At 44.9% G+C, this 18,247-nt stretch overlaps 1 protein-coding gene across 9 annotated transcripts in view; it reads left to right on the top strand.

Annotated features, from left to right (window-relative positions):
- Window positions 1–18,247, top strand: part of elavl2 (ELAV like neuron-specific RNA binding protein 2) — a 53,313-nt gene that overhangs the window by 30,953 nt on the left and 4,113 nt on the right. For 8 of the 9 annotated variants that reach the window (XM_071334059.1, XM_071334053.1, XM_071334057.1 and 5 more), the window contains 4 exons: window positions 6,664–6,767; window positions 11,345–11,498; window positions 12,822–13,047; window positions 14,513–14,551. In XM_071334059.1, coding sequence (XP_071190160.1) covers window positions 11,417–11,498; window positions 12,822–13,047; window positions 14,513–14,551 — 347 coding nt within the window. In that variant the 5' untranslated portion in view covers window positions 6,664–6,767; window positions 11,345–11,416. The remainder of the gene's footprint in view (window positions 1–6,663; window positions 6,768–11,344; window positions 11,499–12,821; window positions 13,048–14,512; window positions 14,552–18,247) is intronic. The other variant, XM_071334055.1, reaches the window with a different exon arrangement.

Below are 18,247 nucleotides of genomic sequence, written 5' to 3'. Positions count from 1 at the left end.
CAAGCACGAGTTATTAGTGTAGCCGTATATTGTCTCGACAGGTTGTTGAATATCTTCATACCTAGAATAAAGTCTCTAGCTTTCCGTCATGATTCAATTGAATGAGAGAAGTAAAAAAAAAAATATATATACAGTGGGGAGAACAAGTATTTGATACACTGCCGATTTTGCAGGTTTTCCTACTTACAAAGCATGTAGAGGTCTGTAATTTTTATCATAGGTACACTTCAACTGTGAGAGACGGAAACTAAAACAAAAATCCAGAAAATCAAATTGTATGATTTTTAAGTAATTAATTTGCATTTTATTGCATGACATAAGTATTTGATACATCAGAAAAGCAGAACTTAATATTTGGTACAGCAACCTTTGTTTGCAATTACAGAGATCATACGTTTGCTGTAGTTCTTGACCAGGTTTGCACACACTGCAGCAGGGATTTTGGCTCACTCCTCCATACAGACCTTCTCCAGATCCTTCAAGTTTCGGGGCTGTCGCTGGGCAATACGGACTTTCAGCTCCCTCCAAAGATTTTCTATAGGGTTCAGGTCTGGAGACTGGCTAGGCCACTCCAGGACCTTGAGATGCTTCTTACGGAGCCACTCCTTAGTTGCCCTGGCTGTGTGTTTCGGGTCGTTGTCATGCTGGAAGACCCAGCCACGACCCATCTTCAATGCTCTTACTGAGGGAAGGAGGTTGTTGGCCAAGATCTCGCGATACATGGCCCCATCCATCCTCCCCTCAATACGGTGCAGTCGTCCTGTCCCCTTTGCAGAAAAGCATCCCCAAAGAATTATGTTTCCACCTCCATGCTTCATGGTTGTGTTGATGTTCTTGGGGTTGTACTCATCCTTCTTCTTCCTCCAAACACGGCGAGTGGAGTTTAGACCAAAAAGCTCTATTTTTGTCTCATCAGACCACATGACCTTCTCCCATTCCTCCTCTGGATCATCCAGATGGTCATTAGTAAACTTCAGACGGGCCTGGACATGCGCTGGCTTGAGCAAGGGGACCTTGCGTGCGCTGCAGGATTTTAATCCATGACGGCGTAGTGTGTTACTAATGGTTTTCTTTGAGACTGTGGTCCCAGCTCTCTTCAGGTCATTGACCAGGTCCTGCTGTGTAGTTCTGGGCTGATCCCTTACCTTCCTCATGATCATTGATGCCCCACGAGGTGAGATCTTGCATGGAGCCCCAGACCGAGGGTGATTGACCGTCATCTTGAACTTCTTCCATTTTCTAATAATTGCGCCAACATTTGTTGCCTTCTCACCAAGCTGCTTGCCTATTGTCCCGTAGCCCATCCCAGCCTTGTGCAGGTCTACAATTTTACCCCTGATGTCCTTACACAGCTCTCTGGTCTTGGCCATTGTGGAGAGGTTGGAGTCTGTTTGATTGAGTGTGTGGACAAGTGTCTTTTATACAGGTAACGAGTTCAAACAGGTGCAGTTAATACAGGTAATGAGTGGAGAACAGGAGGGCTTCTTAAAGAAAAACTAACAGGTCTGTGAGAGCAGGAATTCTTACTGGTTGGTAGATGATCAAATACTTATGTCATGCAATAAAATGCAAATTAATTACTTAAAAATCATACAATGTGATTTTCTGGATTTTTGTTTTAGATTCCGTCTCTCACAGTTGAAGTGTACCTATGATACAAATTACAGACCTCTACATGCTTTGTAAGTAGGAAAACCTGCAAAATCAGCAGTGTATCAAATACTTGTTCTCCCCACTGTATATATATACTGCTCAAAAAAATAAAGGGAACACTTAAACAACACAATGTAACTCCAAGTCAATCACACTTCTGTGAAATCAAACTGTCCACTTAGGAAGCAACACTGATTGACAATAAATTTCACATGCTGTTGTGCAAATGGAATAGACAACAGGTGGAAATTATAGGCAATTAGCAAGACACCCCCAATAAAGGAGTGGTTCTGCAGGTGGTGACCACAGACCACTTCTCAGTTCCTATGCTTCCTGGCTGATGTTTTGGTCACTTTTGAATGCTGGCGGTGCTTTCACTCTAGTGGTAGCATGAGACGGAGTCTACAACCCACAGTGCAGCTCATCCAGGATGGCACATCAATGCGAGTTGTGGCAAGAAGGTTTGCTCTGTCTGTCAGCGTAGTGTCCAGAGCATGGAGGCGCTACCAGGAGACAGGCCAGTACATCAGGAGACGTGTAGGAGGGCAACAACCCAGCAGCAGGACCGCTACCTCCGCCTTTGTGCAAGGAGGATCAGGAGGAGCACTGCCAGAGCCCTGCAAAATGACCTCCAGTAGGCCACAAATGTGCATGTGTCTGCTCAAACGGTCAGAAACAGACTCCATGAGGGTGGTATGAGGGCCTGACGTTCACAGGTGGGGGTTGTGCTTACAGCCCAACACCGTGCAGGACGTTTGGCATTTGCCAGAGAACACCAAGATTGGCAAATTCGCCACTGGCGCCTTGTGCTCTTCACAGATGAAAGCAGGTTCACACTGAGCACATCTGACAGACGTGACAGAGTCTGGAGACGCCGTGGAGAACGTTCTGCTGCCTGCAACATCCTCCAGCATGACCGGTTTGGCGGTGGGTCAGTCATGGTGTGGGGTGGCATTTCTTTGGGGGGCTGCACAGCCCTCCATGTGCTCGCCAGAGGTAGCCTGACTGCCATTAGGTACCGAGATGAGATCCTCAGACCCCTTGTGAGACCATATGATGGTGCGGTTGGCCCTGGGTTCCTCGTAATGCAAGACAATGCTAGACCTCATGTGGCTGGAGTGTGTCAGCAGTTCCTGCAAGAGGAAGGCATTGATGCTATGGACTGGCCTGCCCGTTCCCCAGACCTGAATCCAATTGAGCACATCTGGGACATCATGTCTCGCTCCATCCACCAAAGCCACGTTGCACCACAGACTGTCCAGGAGTTGGCGGATGCTTTAGTCAAGGTCTGGGAGGAGATCCCTCAGGAGACCATCCGCCACCTCATCAGGAGCATGCCCAGGCGTTGTAGGGAGGTCATATAGGCACGTGGTCATATAGGCACACTACTGAGCCTCATTTTGACTTGTTTTAAGGACATTACATCAAAGTTGGATCAGCCTGTAGTGTGGTTTTCCACTTTAATTTTGAGTGTGACTCCAAATCCAGACCTCCATGGGTTGATACATTTGATTTCCATTGATAATTTGTGTGATTTTGTTGTCAGCACATTCAACTATGTAAAGAAAAAAAGTATTTAATAAGAATATTTCATTCATTCAGATCTAGGATGTGTTATTTTAGTGTTCCCTTTATTTTTTGGAGCAGTGTATATATTTTTTACATGGGGTGGTTTGGAAAAAGGAATCCCGTGTCAATCGTCCTTAGGAATAAGGCACCTGCTCGGTTCATAATTACACAACCAACTTCTCTAGTAATACTAGTCACATTGAAGTAGAGCTGTAGATGATGTGTCAATGATATTGATCTATTCCCGGTGTAACCAGTCTTCATTAAATAGGCCTACCTGTAAACGAACAACCCTCTCCCTTCTAAAATATGAATGGTGTTGAATATTTTACCATGCTTACATATAGCTGAGAAGCTTTCAAACGAAAGACTGTCTCCTGGTAGGCTCCTGTGCGTGCTTCTCTGTAACTCCACCTCGTAATGGTGTGTTCAAGTCTAAAAATACAATGCTCTCAGTGTTTTGAGCTAAATGCATCCATGTCCCTGCATGCCCGGTACTACACTGTGCTCTGTGTCTAATGAGGGATACCCATTCTCTCTGAGGGAAAAAAAGCCACTCGCCATAATTATACACAATACGCAGCGAGGCTAACAACCTGTGAAATTACTGTGCTTTGTGCCATATTCTGCTTGTCTCCATTTTGAAAAAGTGATGCATTTTGCATGTGAACTGGCTATACTATTTACTGTCACATGGAATGATGTCTGGATTAAGCCTTTTCTCCCATGAGAGATGCGTATGGAAACTGTATGAATGGATAGGAGTCGGGGACGATACTGGCGTCGCAATACTCGTTCTTGTTGTGGCAAAGGAAATAAAACACAAAGTGGTTTTAACTTCTTTAGGAAAACGGCCCTAATGTTGGAAACATTGTCATCCAAGCTATAATCACACAATATTTACATACGGCAGCATTTTTGCCATGAAACCTATTGCAATACTGGCATTGTCCCGGGACTAATAATGAGACTGGGACTTTTCTTTTATTCTCTTGGTAGTCTTCTAAACAAACAGATCAGCCTTGAGTGGTGTGTTACTTTTGACAGACGAGATTATTAGTGGAAATTGTCTGGAATACGTCTGAATTGTTAATCTGACAACGGTGTTTAAATAATGTAACTATGAGGTGGCTAAGTACTGTTATGATAGTTTGGACTAAGTGTGATTGTCTGCTTTGGTAAGCTTTTAGCTGTTGGCAAGTGAGTTGGGTATGGATTATTTTAATTTTTTTTTAAATCTTCAGACGAGTGTGAACAACAGGAAGTGTCTCGTGCTAGCTACCTCAGATGTTGAGTAATCACCAGACATCCTGAGAGATTAACCTGTATGTCCTCTAGTGCATTCTTCCTGTTTTAAATGTGCCCCCCCCCCTGGATTGCCTGCAATGTCTGGGGAACCAATTAGAGTATGGGCTCCTCAAACATCTGCCAAATCAGAACAAAGGGATTATCCATAGGAAAGGACTATCCATAGGAAAGATCTGTAGTTTTCTCAACATAGCAGAATCCAGTCAGGATTTGTTTGCCCTCCAGGCTCAAATGGAAGTGTCATCTCACCGGCTCATTTCAAAGGCTCACTGTTTCTCCTGGCTATTGCGCTTCCCCGATATGCAAGGTGAATTTAAGTTTATCAACTGGTCTTTATAGCAGCCGAGGAACCCGTGTAAGCACTGGGCTCACGGTGATGGCCCACATTGAGCCAGAGTGGGAGTGAATCTCCCAATCTCTCTTTTTTTTTTATTTTAATTTTTTATAGCAAGTAGAAATGGCAGACTGTTTGAAGAGAGGTCTGTAGAAAGCCACCCTTCGTTGAATCTGCATCCCACGTTGAAGCATTACATGTGTACGTTTGTGAATTTAGTTTAAGGGGGTAATTTGTGGGTGCTACCATGGGATTATGAAAATGCCCTCCCCAACCCCCCCCCCAAGATTTCAATCTCATTTTAGGTTTCCATATCTTAATTTATTTATCTTTATTTATTCATATATTTTGAAGTTGCTTGTGAACTTGACCACCAGTCGAATTGCAGACTAAATGGAGTGGGTGGAGGAAATTGAATTGACAGTGTGCACATAAGGAGTGGGTGTCAATCTATTGTAGATTTTGGAAATAAATGATAGAGGGAACACGTTGAACCTCGGCGCTCGTCTGTGTCAGATGACTCACTTCGAAGCAGAGGAATCTTCCGGCAATTGGTGACTTCACGACCTTTTGTCAAGATGGGCCAAGATTCTGAGCCTAGGCCTTAATAGCTGTTTCAAATGCTGCCAGTTGGCATGTGGATTCATGTTTTAGAATATCCTGTGGTTGAATCCATTGTTATTGAAAGACATTGGATGTCCTCTATTGTAGATATCCAGGGTATAGGGCTGCAAGCTAGAAATGGGCGGGGACGTACAGGGCGAGATGGGGGCGGGGACGTACAGGGCGAGATGGGGGCGGGGACGTACAGGGCGAGATGGGGGCGGGGACGTACAGGGCGAGATGGGGGCGGGGACGTACAGGGCGAGAAGCTAGAAGGGGGCGGGGACATACAGGGCTAGAAGGGGGCGGGGGCATACAGGGCTAGAAGGGGGCGGGGGCATACAGGGCTAGAAGGGGGCGGGGGCATACAGGGCTAGAAGCTAGAAGGGGGCGGGGGCATACAGGGCTAGAAGCTAGAAGGGGGCGGGGACGTACAGGGCTAGAAGGGGGCGGGGACGTACAGGGCTAGAAGAGTGCGGGACGTACAGGGCTAGAAGAGTGCGGGACGTACAGGGCTAGAAGAGTGCGGGGCGTACAGGGCTGCAGGCTAGGTGGGGGAGGACGTCTGGTGATTTACCCAACATCTGAGGTAGTTAGCACGAGCAGCATACGGCTTAAGCTAAATACACTGGGCCATGGGAGACTCTAAATCACCAGCCAGTCAAACAGAACATGAAGAGAAATGAGGCCAGAGATGTGCAGTATGTAATGAGAATGGGAGGGCTCCAGGACTAGTTTTCCTCGGTGTTCAACAGACTCAGTGACATTTTCCACTTCCAAACACCTTCTAAATCTGTGGTATTCAAAGTCGATAATCTGGATTTTTTTTGTGTGTGTGACTTTAGCTCAGAACCATTGTGGCTTCAAGTTCATCATATGCTCTTTAAAGTGGAACTGTTGTACATCCTGTTGAACTGTTGTACATCTATCTACTCTTATGCATTGGTGGGGTGGCAGGTAGCCTAGTGGTTAGAGCGTTAGCCCAGTAACCGAAAGGTTGCTGGATCGAATCCCCTAGCTGACAAGGTAAAAATCTCATTCTGAACAAGGCAATTAACTCACTTTCCCCCGGTAGGCCGTCATTTGTAAATAACAATTTTGTTCTTAACTGACTTGCCTAGTTAAATAAAAGAAAGACCTGATCTGCCCACAGTTGAACTTTTAGTAATTCTAATTGGTTTGTTTTCTGATTGCAGGGCAGAGCCTAGGTTATGGATTTGTGAATTACGTGGACCCGAAAGACGCAGAGAAAGCCATTAACACATTAAATGGCCTGAGACTACAGACCAAAACCATTAAGGTAAGCAAACACCCACCGATCACTCAAGTATCAAATGGGATTGTTCATCCAATTGTCCACTATGATGGAATTTTAACCTGGTAACTTTATTCTTATTGTTCTATTATGTTATCCTAATGTTCTATTATGTTACTTTAGAATATAACAATGTTCTATTATGTTACTTTAGAATATAACAATGTTCTATTATGTTACTGTTATATTCTAATGTTGTATTATGTTACTCTATTCTGTTATTCTAAGCTATTTCCATACGCTTAGTATCCAGTTGCAAAAAAGGACCATTGCATGGTAATTGTGTGCTGTCCAAATGTTCTAACTTCCTGTTCGGTATTAAGTAGAGTCATTGTGAAGCAAGGAGAGGGGAGCCTGTAATATGTAGAGCAGAGCTGTTTCTATGGTTGCATGTGCTGCTGTAGTGCGCCGAGCGCCTGTGTATGATGCCGGTACAGGGAGGTGGCTCTCTTATTGGTATTCATCTGGCAGAGCCGGTATTGATGTGCTGGAGAAACTCATTTGCTTCATGCAGTGCGTCAGGACCTGTGAACGCTGGGGCTGATTTTTATTGGATGTGATTTTCCACGGTACATACACTGGCCTGATCCAAGAGGGAGAGAAAATGGCTGCTTGTGAAAACGTGTTCTGCGTCTCTAAACCCCCCCCCCCCCGACCTCTTAAATAGGAATGGGCACGTTTATTCAAATATACACAGGAATGTTAAGTAAATAGCCTTTCCTTTTTTATTTTTTTTATTTAACTAGGCAAGTCCGTCGACAAATTCTTATTTTCAATGACAGCCTAGGAACAGTGGGTTAACTGCCTTGTTCTGCCCCTGAACGACAGATTTGTACCTTGTCGGCTCGGGGATTCGATCTTGCAACCTTTCGGTTACTAGTCCAACTGCTGGGAAGGCTTTCCAATAGATGTTGGGAACATTGCTGCTATAACAGCCTCTACTCTGCTGGGAAGGCTTTCCAATAGATGTTGGGAACATTGCTGCTATAACAGCCTCTACTCTGCTGGGAAGGCTTTCCAATAGATGTTGGGAACATTGCTGCTATAACAGCCTCTACTCTGCTGGGAAGGCTTTCCAATAGATGTTGGGAACATTGCTGCGGGGACTTGCTTCTATTCAGCAACGAGCATCAGGTAGCCTAGTGGTTAGCGTTGGGCCAGTAACCAAAAGGTTGCTAGGTCAGATCCCTGAGCTGACAAGGTAAACATCTGTCCTTCTGCCCCTGAACAAGGCAGTTCCCACTAACCCACTGTTCCTAGACCATCATTGTAAAAAAGAATTTGTTCTTAACTGACTTGCCTTTTTAAAATAAAATGAAGCTCCCGACAAACAGTTCTTGTGCTGATGTTGCTTCCAGAGGCAGTTTTTACTTCACAATAACAGCACTTACAGTTGACCGGGGCAGCTCCAGCAGGGCAGAAATTTGACCAACTGACTTGTTGGAAAGGTTGTATCCTATGACGGTACCACGTTGAAAGTCACTGAGCTCTTCAATAAGGCCATTCTACTGCCAATGTTTGTCTATGGAGATTGCGTGGCTGTGCTGGATTTTTTTGTTTTTTTTTACATCGGTCAGTAACGGGTGTGGCTGAAATAGCCGAATCCACTATTTGGAAGGGTTGTCCACAACCACCGAAAGTGTGTGTGAGAGAGATATCTAGAGAGATATCACACAAAATTCTCCAGCTGCTCTTTCAGAAGTGCAAAAGAACATGAGCCAGTAGAATATACTTTATATTGGCATCAAATGTAGTGTGTTTGGAGTTTAATTGGAGTGAGTGAATTTTATTGATCAAATCCATCGGGCCAGATTGCGAAGCTGGTCTTGGTAGAGGACCGTTTAGCGAGTTTGACACCTAATGAAATACAGCCGTGGTAAAAGGCCCCAGATAATACACAGGTCTGACACACACAGACCTGTAGGCAGCCACCCACACTGCTCAACACTGTCCCCACGCTTAAACTCTCACTCTGTGTGTACGTGCCCTGTGTAGAAGGGGAGGGTATCCTCAGAAAATGAAAAGACTGTTGAGGTGTGTATTCTATTGATCTTCAGGTCTAGTGGACTATCTGGTACCCTTGCGTTTTCTATTACACGGATGTGTTTTTTTTTTAAACTATTTTTATATGTATATGTATGTTCTTCTGGCTAACCAGTTGGTCCCAGTGTTAAGGCGAAACGCACCTACAGGTTGTGTACAGAAGAACTTGGATGAGTGCGTGCCTATAATTGCTTTTTTGAAGTTATGGGGGGGGGGGGGGGAATGGCAGCGATGCACTATGATGGTAAAATCTCTTCATGTGAAACACCAACATGAAAGAGAAAATCAACTTGTTTTTATTAAAGTAAGAATGTCATATGTCATGGTACAGGCAACTGCCATAAATAAGGAAACCCCAACATGCTGTCTTTTAGTAGGGCGTTTGGGCCACCAGGACAATGCAAATTGATATATATTCTACAACTGTCTGGAACTCTTTTCTTCAGGCGCCCCTCCAGAATCTCTGCCCCCCCCCTAGGCCCTACGCCCCTTCAGACTCTCCCTGCCCCCCTAGGCCCTACGCCCCTCCAGAATCTCTGCCCCCCCCCTAGGCCCTACGCCCCTTCAGACTCTCCCTGCCCCCCTAGGCCCTACGCCCCTTCAGATTCTGGAACAGAGTGAGGCTTCACCCCTAACATACCCAACCCAACCAAGTTAGAGCCAGCTAGCCTGTCTATGGAAGGTGAATAACACACACTAAGCCTACACAACCCAACCAAGTTAGAGCCAGCTAGCCTGTCTATGGAAGGTGAATAACACACACTAAGCCTACACAACCCAACCAAGTTAGAGCCAGCTAGCCTGTCTATGGAAGGTGAATAACACACACTAAGCCTACACAACCCAACCAAGTTAGAGCCAGCTAGCCTGTCTATGGAAAGTGAACAACACACACTAAGCCTACACAACCCAACCAAGTTAGAGCCAGCTAGCCTGTCTATGGAAGGTGAATAACACACACTAAGCCTACACAACCCAACCAAGTTAGAGCCAGCTAGCCTGTCTATGGAAGGTGAATAACACACACTAAGCCTACACAACCCAACCAAGTTAGAGCCAGCTAGCCTGTCTATGGAAAGTGAACAACACACACTAAGCCTACACAACATACACAACACAACCAAGTTAGAACCAGCTAGCCTGTCTATGGAAGGTGAACAACACACACTAAGCCTACACAACATACACAACCCAACCAAGTCAGAACCAGCTAGCCTGTCTATGGAAGGTGAACAACACACACTAAGCCTACACAACATACACAACCCAACCAAGTCAGAACCAGCTAGCCTGTCTATGGAAGGTGAACAACACACACTAAGCCTACACAACATACACAACAGACCTGTATGAGATCTGGCTTGAATGGACCATATACAGGTAACTGCCAAAGTAAAGGAAACGGCAAGGTGTCTTAATAGGGCGTTGGGCAACTACGAGCCAGAACTGCTTCAGATCACCTTGGCATAGATTGAGTCTGGAAGTCTATTGGAGGGATGTGACACCCTTCTTCATTTTGGTGTGTTTTTGTTGGTGCGGGAAAACGCTGTCTCAGGCGTCGCTCCAGAAACTCCCATAACTCCATACTTGTTCAATTGGGTTGAGTTCTGGTGACCTGAGACGGTCATGTGATTTACATGGTTTTCATGCTCATGGAAACCATTCAGTTACCACTCGTGGGTTGGGGACATTGTCATCCTATGGGGGCACAGCCATGGTAGTCAAAATAATGGCCCACCCAGCATTTTAATACATGACTCTAAGCATTATGGGATGTTAATTGCTTAATTAACTCGGGAACCACCTGCTTTCAATACACTATAGTTGTGTGTGTGTGTGACGATGTCACAAGGATAATACAATTTAATCAGCTTTTCTTTTTCCCCCAAATGGGTCTAAACTCATTCAAGTGATCAAATACTAACATCCCTTTTGAATATTTGTGCCCATCCCTAATACCAACCTCCCGCAAACGCCCACTTATTATTATAAATATTATCCTTCAATACTTTTTTATATCAAACAAGCCTACTAAGTGTCTACAAAAAGGTCTGGAACCTGAAATGTTTTCATCAGTACAGAAAACACTTGGTGTCACTCCCACCCAGGTTCTGTTTCCTCCCCGCTGTTCACACGCCGCCTTGGGTTTGGAACATTCCAGAAGCTGTCATGGAGACTCGTGAATATGAATTTCCCCGTAACTGTGTCAGAAGTAGATTTATTATTATTTTTTGTTCAAATAAACAACAATTTATTCAGAGCACTGGATGTTGATCATTGAATTCACTGCTTTTGATTGGCCCTCCACTCGTTAGACATAAACACGGGGGGGGGGGATTTTTGCGCGTTTCTCCACTGCTGGTAGTGTGTCAGGGCTGTCGTCGCCGTTTCAGTAAGGGCACTAGTGGTATTCTTCACTGTGAACTGTCATTGGTTAGTGTCCTCTTCTATACACCAGTCTGTGGTTGGTGTATTGAAGAGGACAATTAACCAGTCTCTTGTAATTGCTCCCGCTCTAGGTTTCCTACGCTCGTCCAAGCTCAGCCTCCATTAGAGATGCAAATTTGTACGTCAGTGGCTTACCAAAAACCATGACTCAGAAAGAACTGGAGCAGCTCTTCTCTCAGTATGGACGAATCATTACCTCACGCATTCTGGTGGACCAAGTGACCGGTGAGTAGGAAGTCCCCACTCGCTCTCTCTTTGTGTTTTGTCCCAGTACCCCCCCCACCCCCCCCAGCCAGGCCTCAGGAATAAATTTGAGGTACCACTGTGTCCCAACATGCCATTTTACTGCTGTGGCTTTTCATAGATGTACATAGCTGGATGAAATATGAAATTGATTGTAGAGTAGAAAGATTGAAGTGTAGTAATTTAATAGTATGTACATCTTCCCTCTTTATCTACAACTTCCTTCTGCCCTCCCCTCGCTCTCTGCCCTGCCCTCCCCTCGCTCTCTGCCCTGCCCTCCCCTCGCTCTCTGCCCTGCCCTTCCCTCGCTCTCTGCCCTGCCCTCCCCTCGCTCTCTGCCCTGCCCTCCCCTCGCTCTCTGCCCTGCCCTCCCCTCGTTCTCTGCCCTGCCCTCCCCTCGCTCTCTGCCCTGCCCTCCCCTCGCTCTCTGCCCTGCCCTCCCCTCCCCTCGTTCTCTGCCCTGCCCTCCCCTCGCTCTCTGCCCTGCCCTCCTCTCGCTCCCTGCCCTGCCCTCCGCTCGCTCCCTGCCCTCCCCTCCGCTCGCTCTCTGCCCTGCCCTCGCTCTCTGCCCTCCCCTCGCTCTTTCATTCTGGCTCGCTCTCCCTCCGTATTGCCCCTGAAGGTGTAGCTGTAATGTCTGTTTCATGGCAAGAAATAATATAAATGTTATAATCTCCTCCATTTCCAAACTGCCATGTGGAAATGGAATCTGTACGCTCCTTATGAAATACTAATAAACACAACCTCTCTGCTGTAGAAATGTATAATATTCAGTCAAGGGTTAGGGACAAGGCTTCCAAATGTAATTTGTTGCCAATACAATTATAATTTTTTTTGTGTAAGAATGTGTGCCTATAGTGGGTTTTGGAGAAGGAATCTTATTCATACTTCTTTGTCTGCGGATGGGTTCAGTTAGCTTATTGACTAAATGATATCGTTGCCATGTGGGATTTGTTGTGCTGATTTTGAAAAATAACTTCATTTTCTAATATCAGTTGTAGGCTTGATTTTTTGATGACCCAGGTTGACCACAAATGTCTGTTTTATATACAGCTTTTTATTTTCCCAAGTATGTTGACATTGCCTTGCAATAAACTAGCAGTGTTTCTGATTCACGGTCCTGGCAACTAGCGTCTTCACTCTAGCGTCCTGTACAGGCGGTGTACTTGTGTACGTCAAGCTGCCTCACTTTTTCTGCAGTTCTGGCTCAGACTAGGCTTACTTAGTAATATGACATGTAGCTAACCAAGTCACAGAGCTCCACGATATTGCCACCTGTGTAAACATGACGTTTGTGTTTCCCAGGTGTCTCCAGAGGGGTGGGTTTTATCCGGTTTGACCGGCGAATCGAAGCCGAAGAAGCCATCAAGGGCCTGAATGGCCAGAAGCCACCGGGCGCCACAGAGCCCATCACCGTGAAGTTCGCCAACAACCCCAGCCAGAAGACAAGCCAGGCTCTGCTCTCTCAGCTGTACCAGTCGCCCAATCGAAGGTACCCCGGACCCCTCGCACAGCAGGCACAGCGCTTCAGGTAAAAGGGGTACACCAAAAACAAACCCACCTACCACAGCAGGCACAGCGCTTCAGGTAAAAGGGGTACACCAAAAACAAACCCACCTACCACAGCAGGCACAGCGCTTCAGGTAAAAGGGGTACACCAAAAACAAACCCACCTACTGCGTTTATGATTAGAACCAAGTCATAGCCTACCTACAATGACATGAAATCCATTTATTCCTCATAGGGGAGAAACATTTTTTAAAAACCTCATTTGAATTGTCTCACTTTACAGTGGAATACTTTAGACTACATGACTCTATAACGTTCTGTTTTACTTACTATCAAAACATCCCAGAGTTATTCAAAAATAATTACGCTCTTCACATTTTTACTTTGTGTTCCTCCTGTTGCAAATATCTAATCTTGTTGAATGTGGGTCTAAGGGATTTGTGTATTTTGGTCATTAAAACACTTAACTATTTAAGTGCCCATCCCTGTAAGACTAAAATAAATCCCTTGCTCACCAAGGAAAAGAGGCAAAAAAACAAACAAATTAGCTTATGTTCTGTATTGCCACCCTTCCTATTGCTGCTGAATGACTTCTTATTGAGCTGTCCAAATTCACATTTTTGGCAGTCTTGGTGTAAGAAATGTTGGTGACAGTCTTAGCACATTTTTGGCAGTCTTGGTGTAAGAAATGTAACTATCATAAAAGCTGAATATTTATTGAAGGGTCAATGCAGCCTTAAAAAAAAAAAAATAATCTCAATATCAAACCACTTCTGGGTAATTATTTAAGTACCTTACTGTAATTTTTGTTTTCAATTGAAGTGATTTTTTAAAAAGCCTTTAGCTTGGACTGAGTGGGGATGAGAAAAGAGAACATTTTGTTCTTATTGGTAGAGGTTTGGAACTCTCTTATTGGTCTATTAGCTAATTTACTGCATGGTGATTGGTGGTCACTATGCAAAGCCAAAACTCCATCCCACCAAAACGGGCAGAGAATCCAGGCGGTCTTTTCAAACACGAAAATGGCATTATGATAATTTCCACAGTATTATTCCATCATAGTGTGGAATTGTGTGTGTATATAAAACACAGGAAAATCACATTTGACTGCACTGGGACTTTAACAATACTCATCTTCCCTAGTGACTCACTTTTTTTATTTGCCTTTTTTGTGTGCACTTGTAATGCACAATGGCTTTTGTATTTCTTTTCATTATTCTTGTTGACATATAATGGCAATGCACTTGTCCTTTACATCAACGTTAGTGCGTCTATACCACACAATGTAAACAAGGCAATTTGAATGTAATTTCCCTGGGGATTCCCAACGAGTTAAATTGCTTAGCTCGCGTTGGCCAAGTCCATTATGAGAGACAAATCTCTGAAAACATATGCTCATTTGGGGGTCATCTTTTTATGAATGTGTTGAACTTCAATGTTCTGCAGACTGCTGTATTTGCTTCAACTGAACTCCTCTTTTATTTCAGGTTGGACAATCTGCTCAACATGGCATATGGAGTCAAGAGGTAATACATCTATTACAGTTGCAGTTTTGCATTAGGACATTTTTGGGGGACTCATTGGGTGTTTTCCATCCGAGGTGAGGCCTAGATCATTTCCCCATGACTGTATTCAGCTGTTCCCTGAACCCTATACTGACTAGAATTTTGAGGTTGTCGGTCAAATATTCTGGCGTTTTGTGTAAACCAGTGTGAGGGCTATGGGGAGGTTGTGTGTGTGTGTGTGTGTGTGTGTTAGTGGAGCGCGGGTCAGCTGTTGGTTCCTCAACCACCCGACTAGATGTGACAATCCGAGGGCTGCACCCGACCCTAACCCTCTTAATATAGAACATGCTCTGTAGGCTACAGTCAGATGGCGGGATGATTTTGACAGGGGATGCAGGATTTTGTTGGCCTGATTTCTAGATATGTTTCTGCTTACAACTTCCTGTATTTTGGTAAGCTATTTGTTAGTCTACTTGTCTATAATTTAGATACATGCAGCTTCTCTTCTGTCATATGTTGCCCTGTAAGACTAAAATAAATCCCTTGCTCACCAGAATGATAGAATGAATGTTTCAATCTAGTTTACATCTGTAAAGTTCTGTCATCGCTGCATCTTTCGTGGAACAAAGATGTTTAGGGACCGGGGCAAAAATGCAATAAAAAAATTTAAAAAATGTTGGTGCAAAATTTTCAAATTATATCAGTTTGACCGGTTGTTTTAAGGTCATGGAAAGCTTTGGAAACGACCCAACATGTTTCTGATAAGATTTCAGTTTGGCTTGGATACATATTTTATGTGGTTGGAAAATACTATCAGCTTTTATGATGCTGATAAAGATTGCACCTCTACACAGACGTTATTGAACTGCACATTCAAAATATTGAATGAAGAAATCATATTTCTCCCACTCCAGTTCCCGAGTCTAAACATTTGGGTTAAAATGTTTAATTCTGCAGGAGTTAATATTAAGGCTGTGTGAGTTTATAGACCTTCATTCAGTGTCTAGATTTCAGTTTCCATTTAACCCATCTGAACAGTAGGCTAGAGTTCCCTTATGGTGCCGTAGGCCTATTTTGAAGTCCCCATCTTGATTGTCGAATTTGTATAGCGCCTCACAATCAACACACATAAAATAGGCACTGCCATCATCCTCTTCTACCCCTTAAAATCTTTCCCAAACATTACTGTTCTGACTCTCCTTCCTTTTCAACTCTCCATTCCACAGCTTTCTCTTATTGAATTAAACGTTGACATTGCCCTTTTTTACCTCCGTGGATGGACATTAACTTTTTCTTCCCCGTTCCCAAAAGTATTTGGTGTGTAGGCTATTGGGCCCATGTACAGTTATTCTCTAAAGCTCAGACTCACTCACTAATACCAGATAGACTTCACTAATGAAAGAAAAACCTCAATGTAGCCTATAGATAGAAATTGCACAAGAACGTGATGTTTTTCTAAGTTATTTTCTCTCAATTCGACCCGCCTCACGGATATCACCGTGGGAACTGCAGGTCAACCCGCGCATCGTGTGTGTGTGTGTGTGTGTGTGTGTGTGTGTGTGTGTGTGAAGGAGAGCGGGTCAGGGGCGAACAAGCTTCTGGGTTCTGAGGCTGATTCACGCTGGCAGGAGAGATGCCAGTGACGGGTCACATGTCAGACAGTGAGTGCCTACCTGATCCTATAACCCTGGGCACTCTTTCTGCCTCTCTTATTCCGCCTTTCTCTCTCTCGCACGCTCTGCCTCTCGCGCTCTTACCATGATCCATTATTGACAATCGTGTCCCGTTTTTAAACAACAGACGGCAGTGTCAGCCGCCTCTCAGGAACTTGACTCCGGTCTGGCATTTTTTGTTTCAGCTTCATTTCCCCCCCCCTTTCTTCCTTGAAGCCTGATTGGAAGTTCCATCCTTCTGAAGGCTCTCCTTTCCTTCACTGGTAGACTTGTGATTTCTTACTGCTCGTGGGCTGGTGTCTTGGTTCTGTGATGCTCTGAGCACACCTGTCATGACGCATGTTCCCAGAGAGGACAACTGAAGCAGCTCATCTCATCTGACAACTGCTGAAATAATTCATGCTCTCCTGTGCACTTTGCTTTTTTTACATTTTATTTTTTTCTCTCTCAAACTGCAAACCACGATTACCTACGAGCTGAGATTTTCAGGAGACTTCATTATTGTCTTTTTGTAACCTGACATCTAATTTCATATGGTGGGATTTCCCTCCTGGTTTTTCCAGGAAATTCCTCCACTGTGCTATTTAGGAAGTATCCCATGTTTTTCCTACGGTGGTCACGTGGCAATGAGAAAGTAGGGTTATGGTGGTTAATCGGTTAGTCACCGAAAATACATTTGCTTTTGGGTTAATATGCATCATTTAGTGAAGTTAAATTGGTGTGTATATTTTTGCTAATCGTCATGCATTTTATCTATCACGCGCACAGCATACAGAGCCTAAATTGAGAGGAATATGTCAGACAGCATACAGAGCCTAATTATAAACTCAGCAAAAAAGAAACATCCTCTCACTGTCAACTGCGTTTATTTTCAGCAAACTTAACGTGTAAATATTTGAATGAACATAAGATTCAACAACTGAGACAAACTGAGAGTTCCACAGACATGTGACTAACAGAAATGGAGTAATGTGTCCCTGAACAAAGGGGGCGGTCAAAATCAAAAGTAAGTCAGTATCTGGTGTGGCCACCAGCTGCATTAAGTACTGCAGTGCATCTCCTCGTCGTGGACTGCACCAGATTTACCAGTTATTGCTGTGAGATGTTACCCCACTCTTCCACCAAGGCACCTGCAAGTTCCTGGACATTTCTGGGGGGAATGGCCTTAGTCCTCACCCTTCGAGCCAACAGGTTCCAGACGTGCTCAATGGGATTGAGATCCGGGCTCTGCGCTGGCCATGGCAGAACACTGACCGTCCTGTCTTGCAGGAAATCACACATAGAACGAGCAGTATGGCTGGTGGTGTTGTCATGCTGGAGGGTCATGTCAGGATGAGCCTGCAGGTAGGGTACCACATGAGGGAGGAGGATTTCTTCCCTGTAACGCACATATTGAGGTTGGCTGCAATGACAACAAGCTTAGTCCGATGATGCTGTGACACACCATGACGAACCCTCCACCTCCAAATCGATCCCGCTTCAGAGTACAGGCCACGGTGTAACGCTCATTCCTTCGACGATGAACGCAAATCCGACCATCACTCCTGGTGAGACAAAACCACGGCTCGTCAGAGAAGAGCACTTTTGCCAGTCCTGTCTGGTCCAGCGACGGTGGGTTTGTGCCCATAGGCGACTGGGGTTGCCGGTGATGTCTGGTGAGGACCTGCCTTACAACAGGTCTACAAGCCCTCAGTCCAGCCTATTGCGGACAGTCTGAGCACTGATGGAGGGATTGTGTGTTCCTGGTGTGACTTGGACAGTTGTTGCCATCCTGTATCTGTCCCGCAGGTGTGATGTGTTCGGATGTACCAATCCTGTGCAGGTGTTACACGTGCTCTGCCACTGCGAGGATGATCAGCTGTCCGTCCTGTCTCCCTGTAGCGTTGTCTTAGGCGTCTCACAGTACGGACATTGCTATTTATTTCCCTGGCCACATCTGCAGTCCTCAAGCCTCCTTGCAGCATGCCTAAGGCACGTTCACACAGATGAGCAGGGACCCTGGGCATCTTTCTTTTGGTGTTTTTCAGAGTCAGTAGAAAGGCCT

Source organism: Salvelinus alpinus, chromosome 11 (genome assembly GCF_045679555.1).
Source record: "Salvelinus alpinus chromosome 11, SLU_Salpinus.1, whole genome shotgun sequence".
Lineage (NCBI taxonomy): Eukaryota > Metazoa > Chordata > Actinopteri > Salmoniformes > Salmonidae > Salvelinus > Salvelinus alpinus.
Note: the sequence above shows the minus strand (reverse complement) of the source record. Positions and strands in the feature narration are given on the sequence as shown.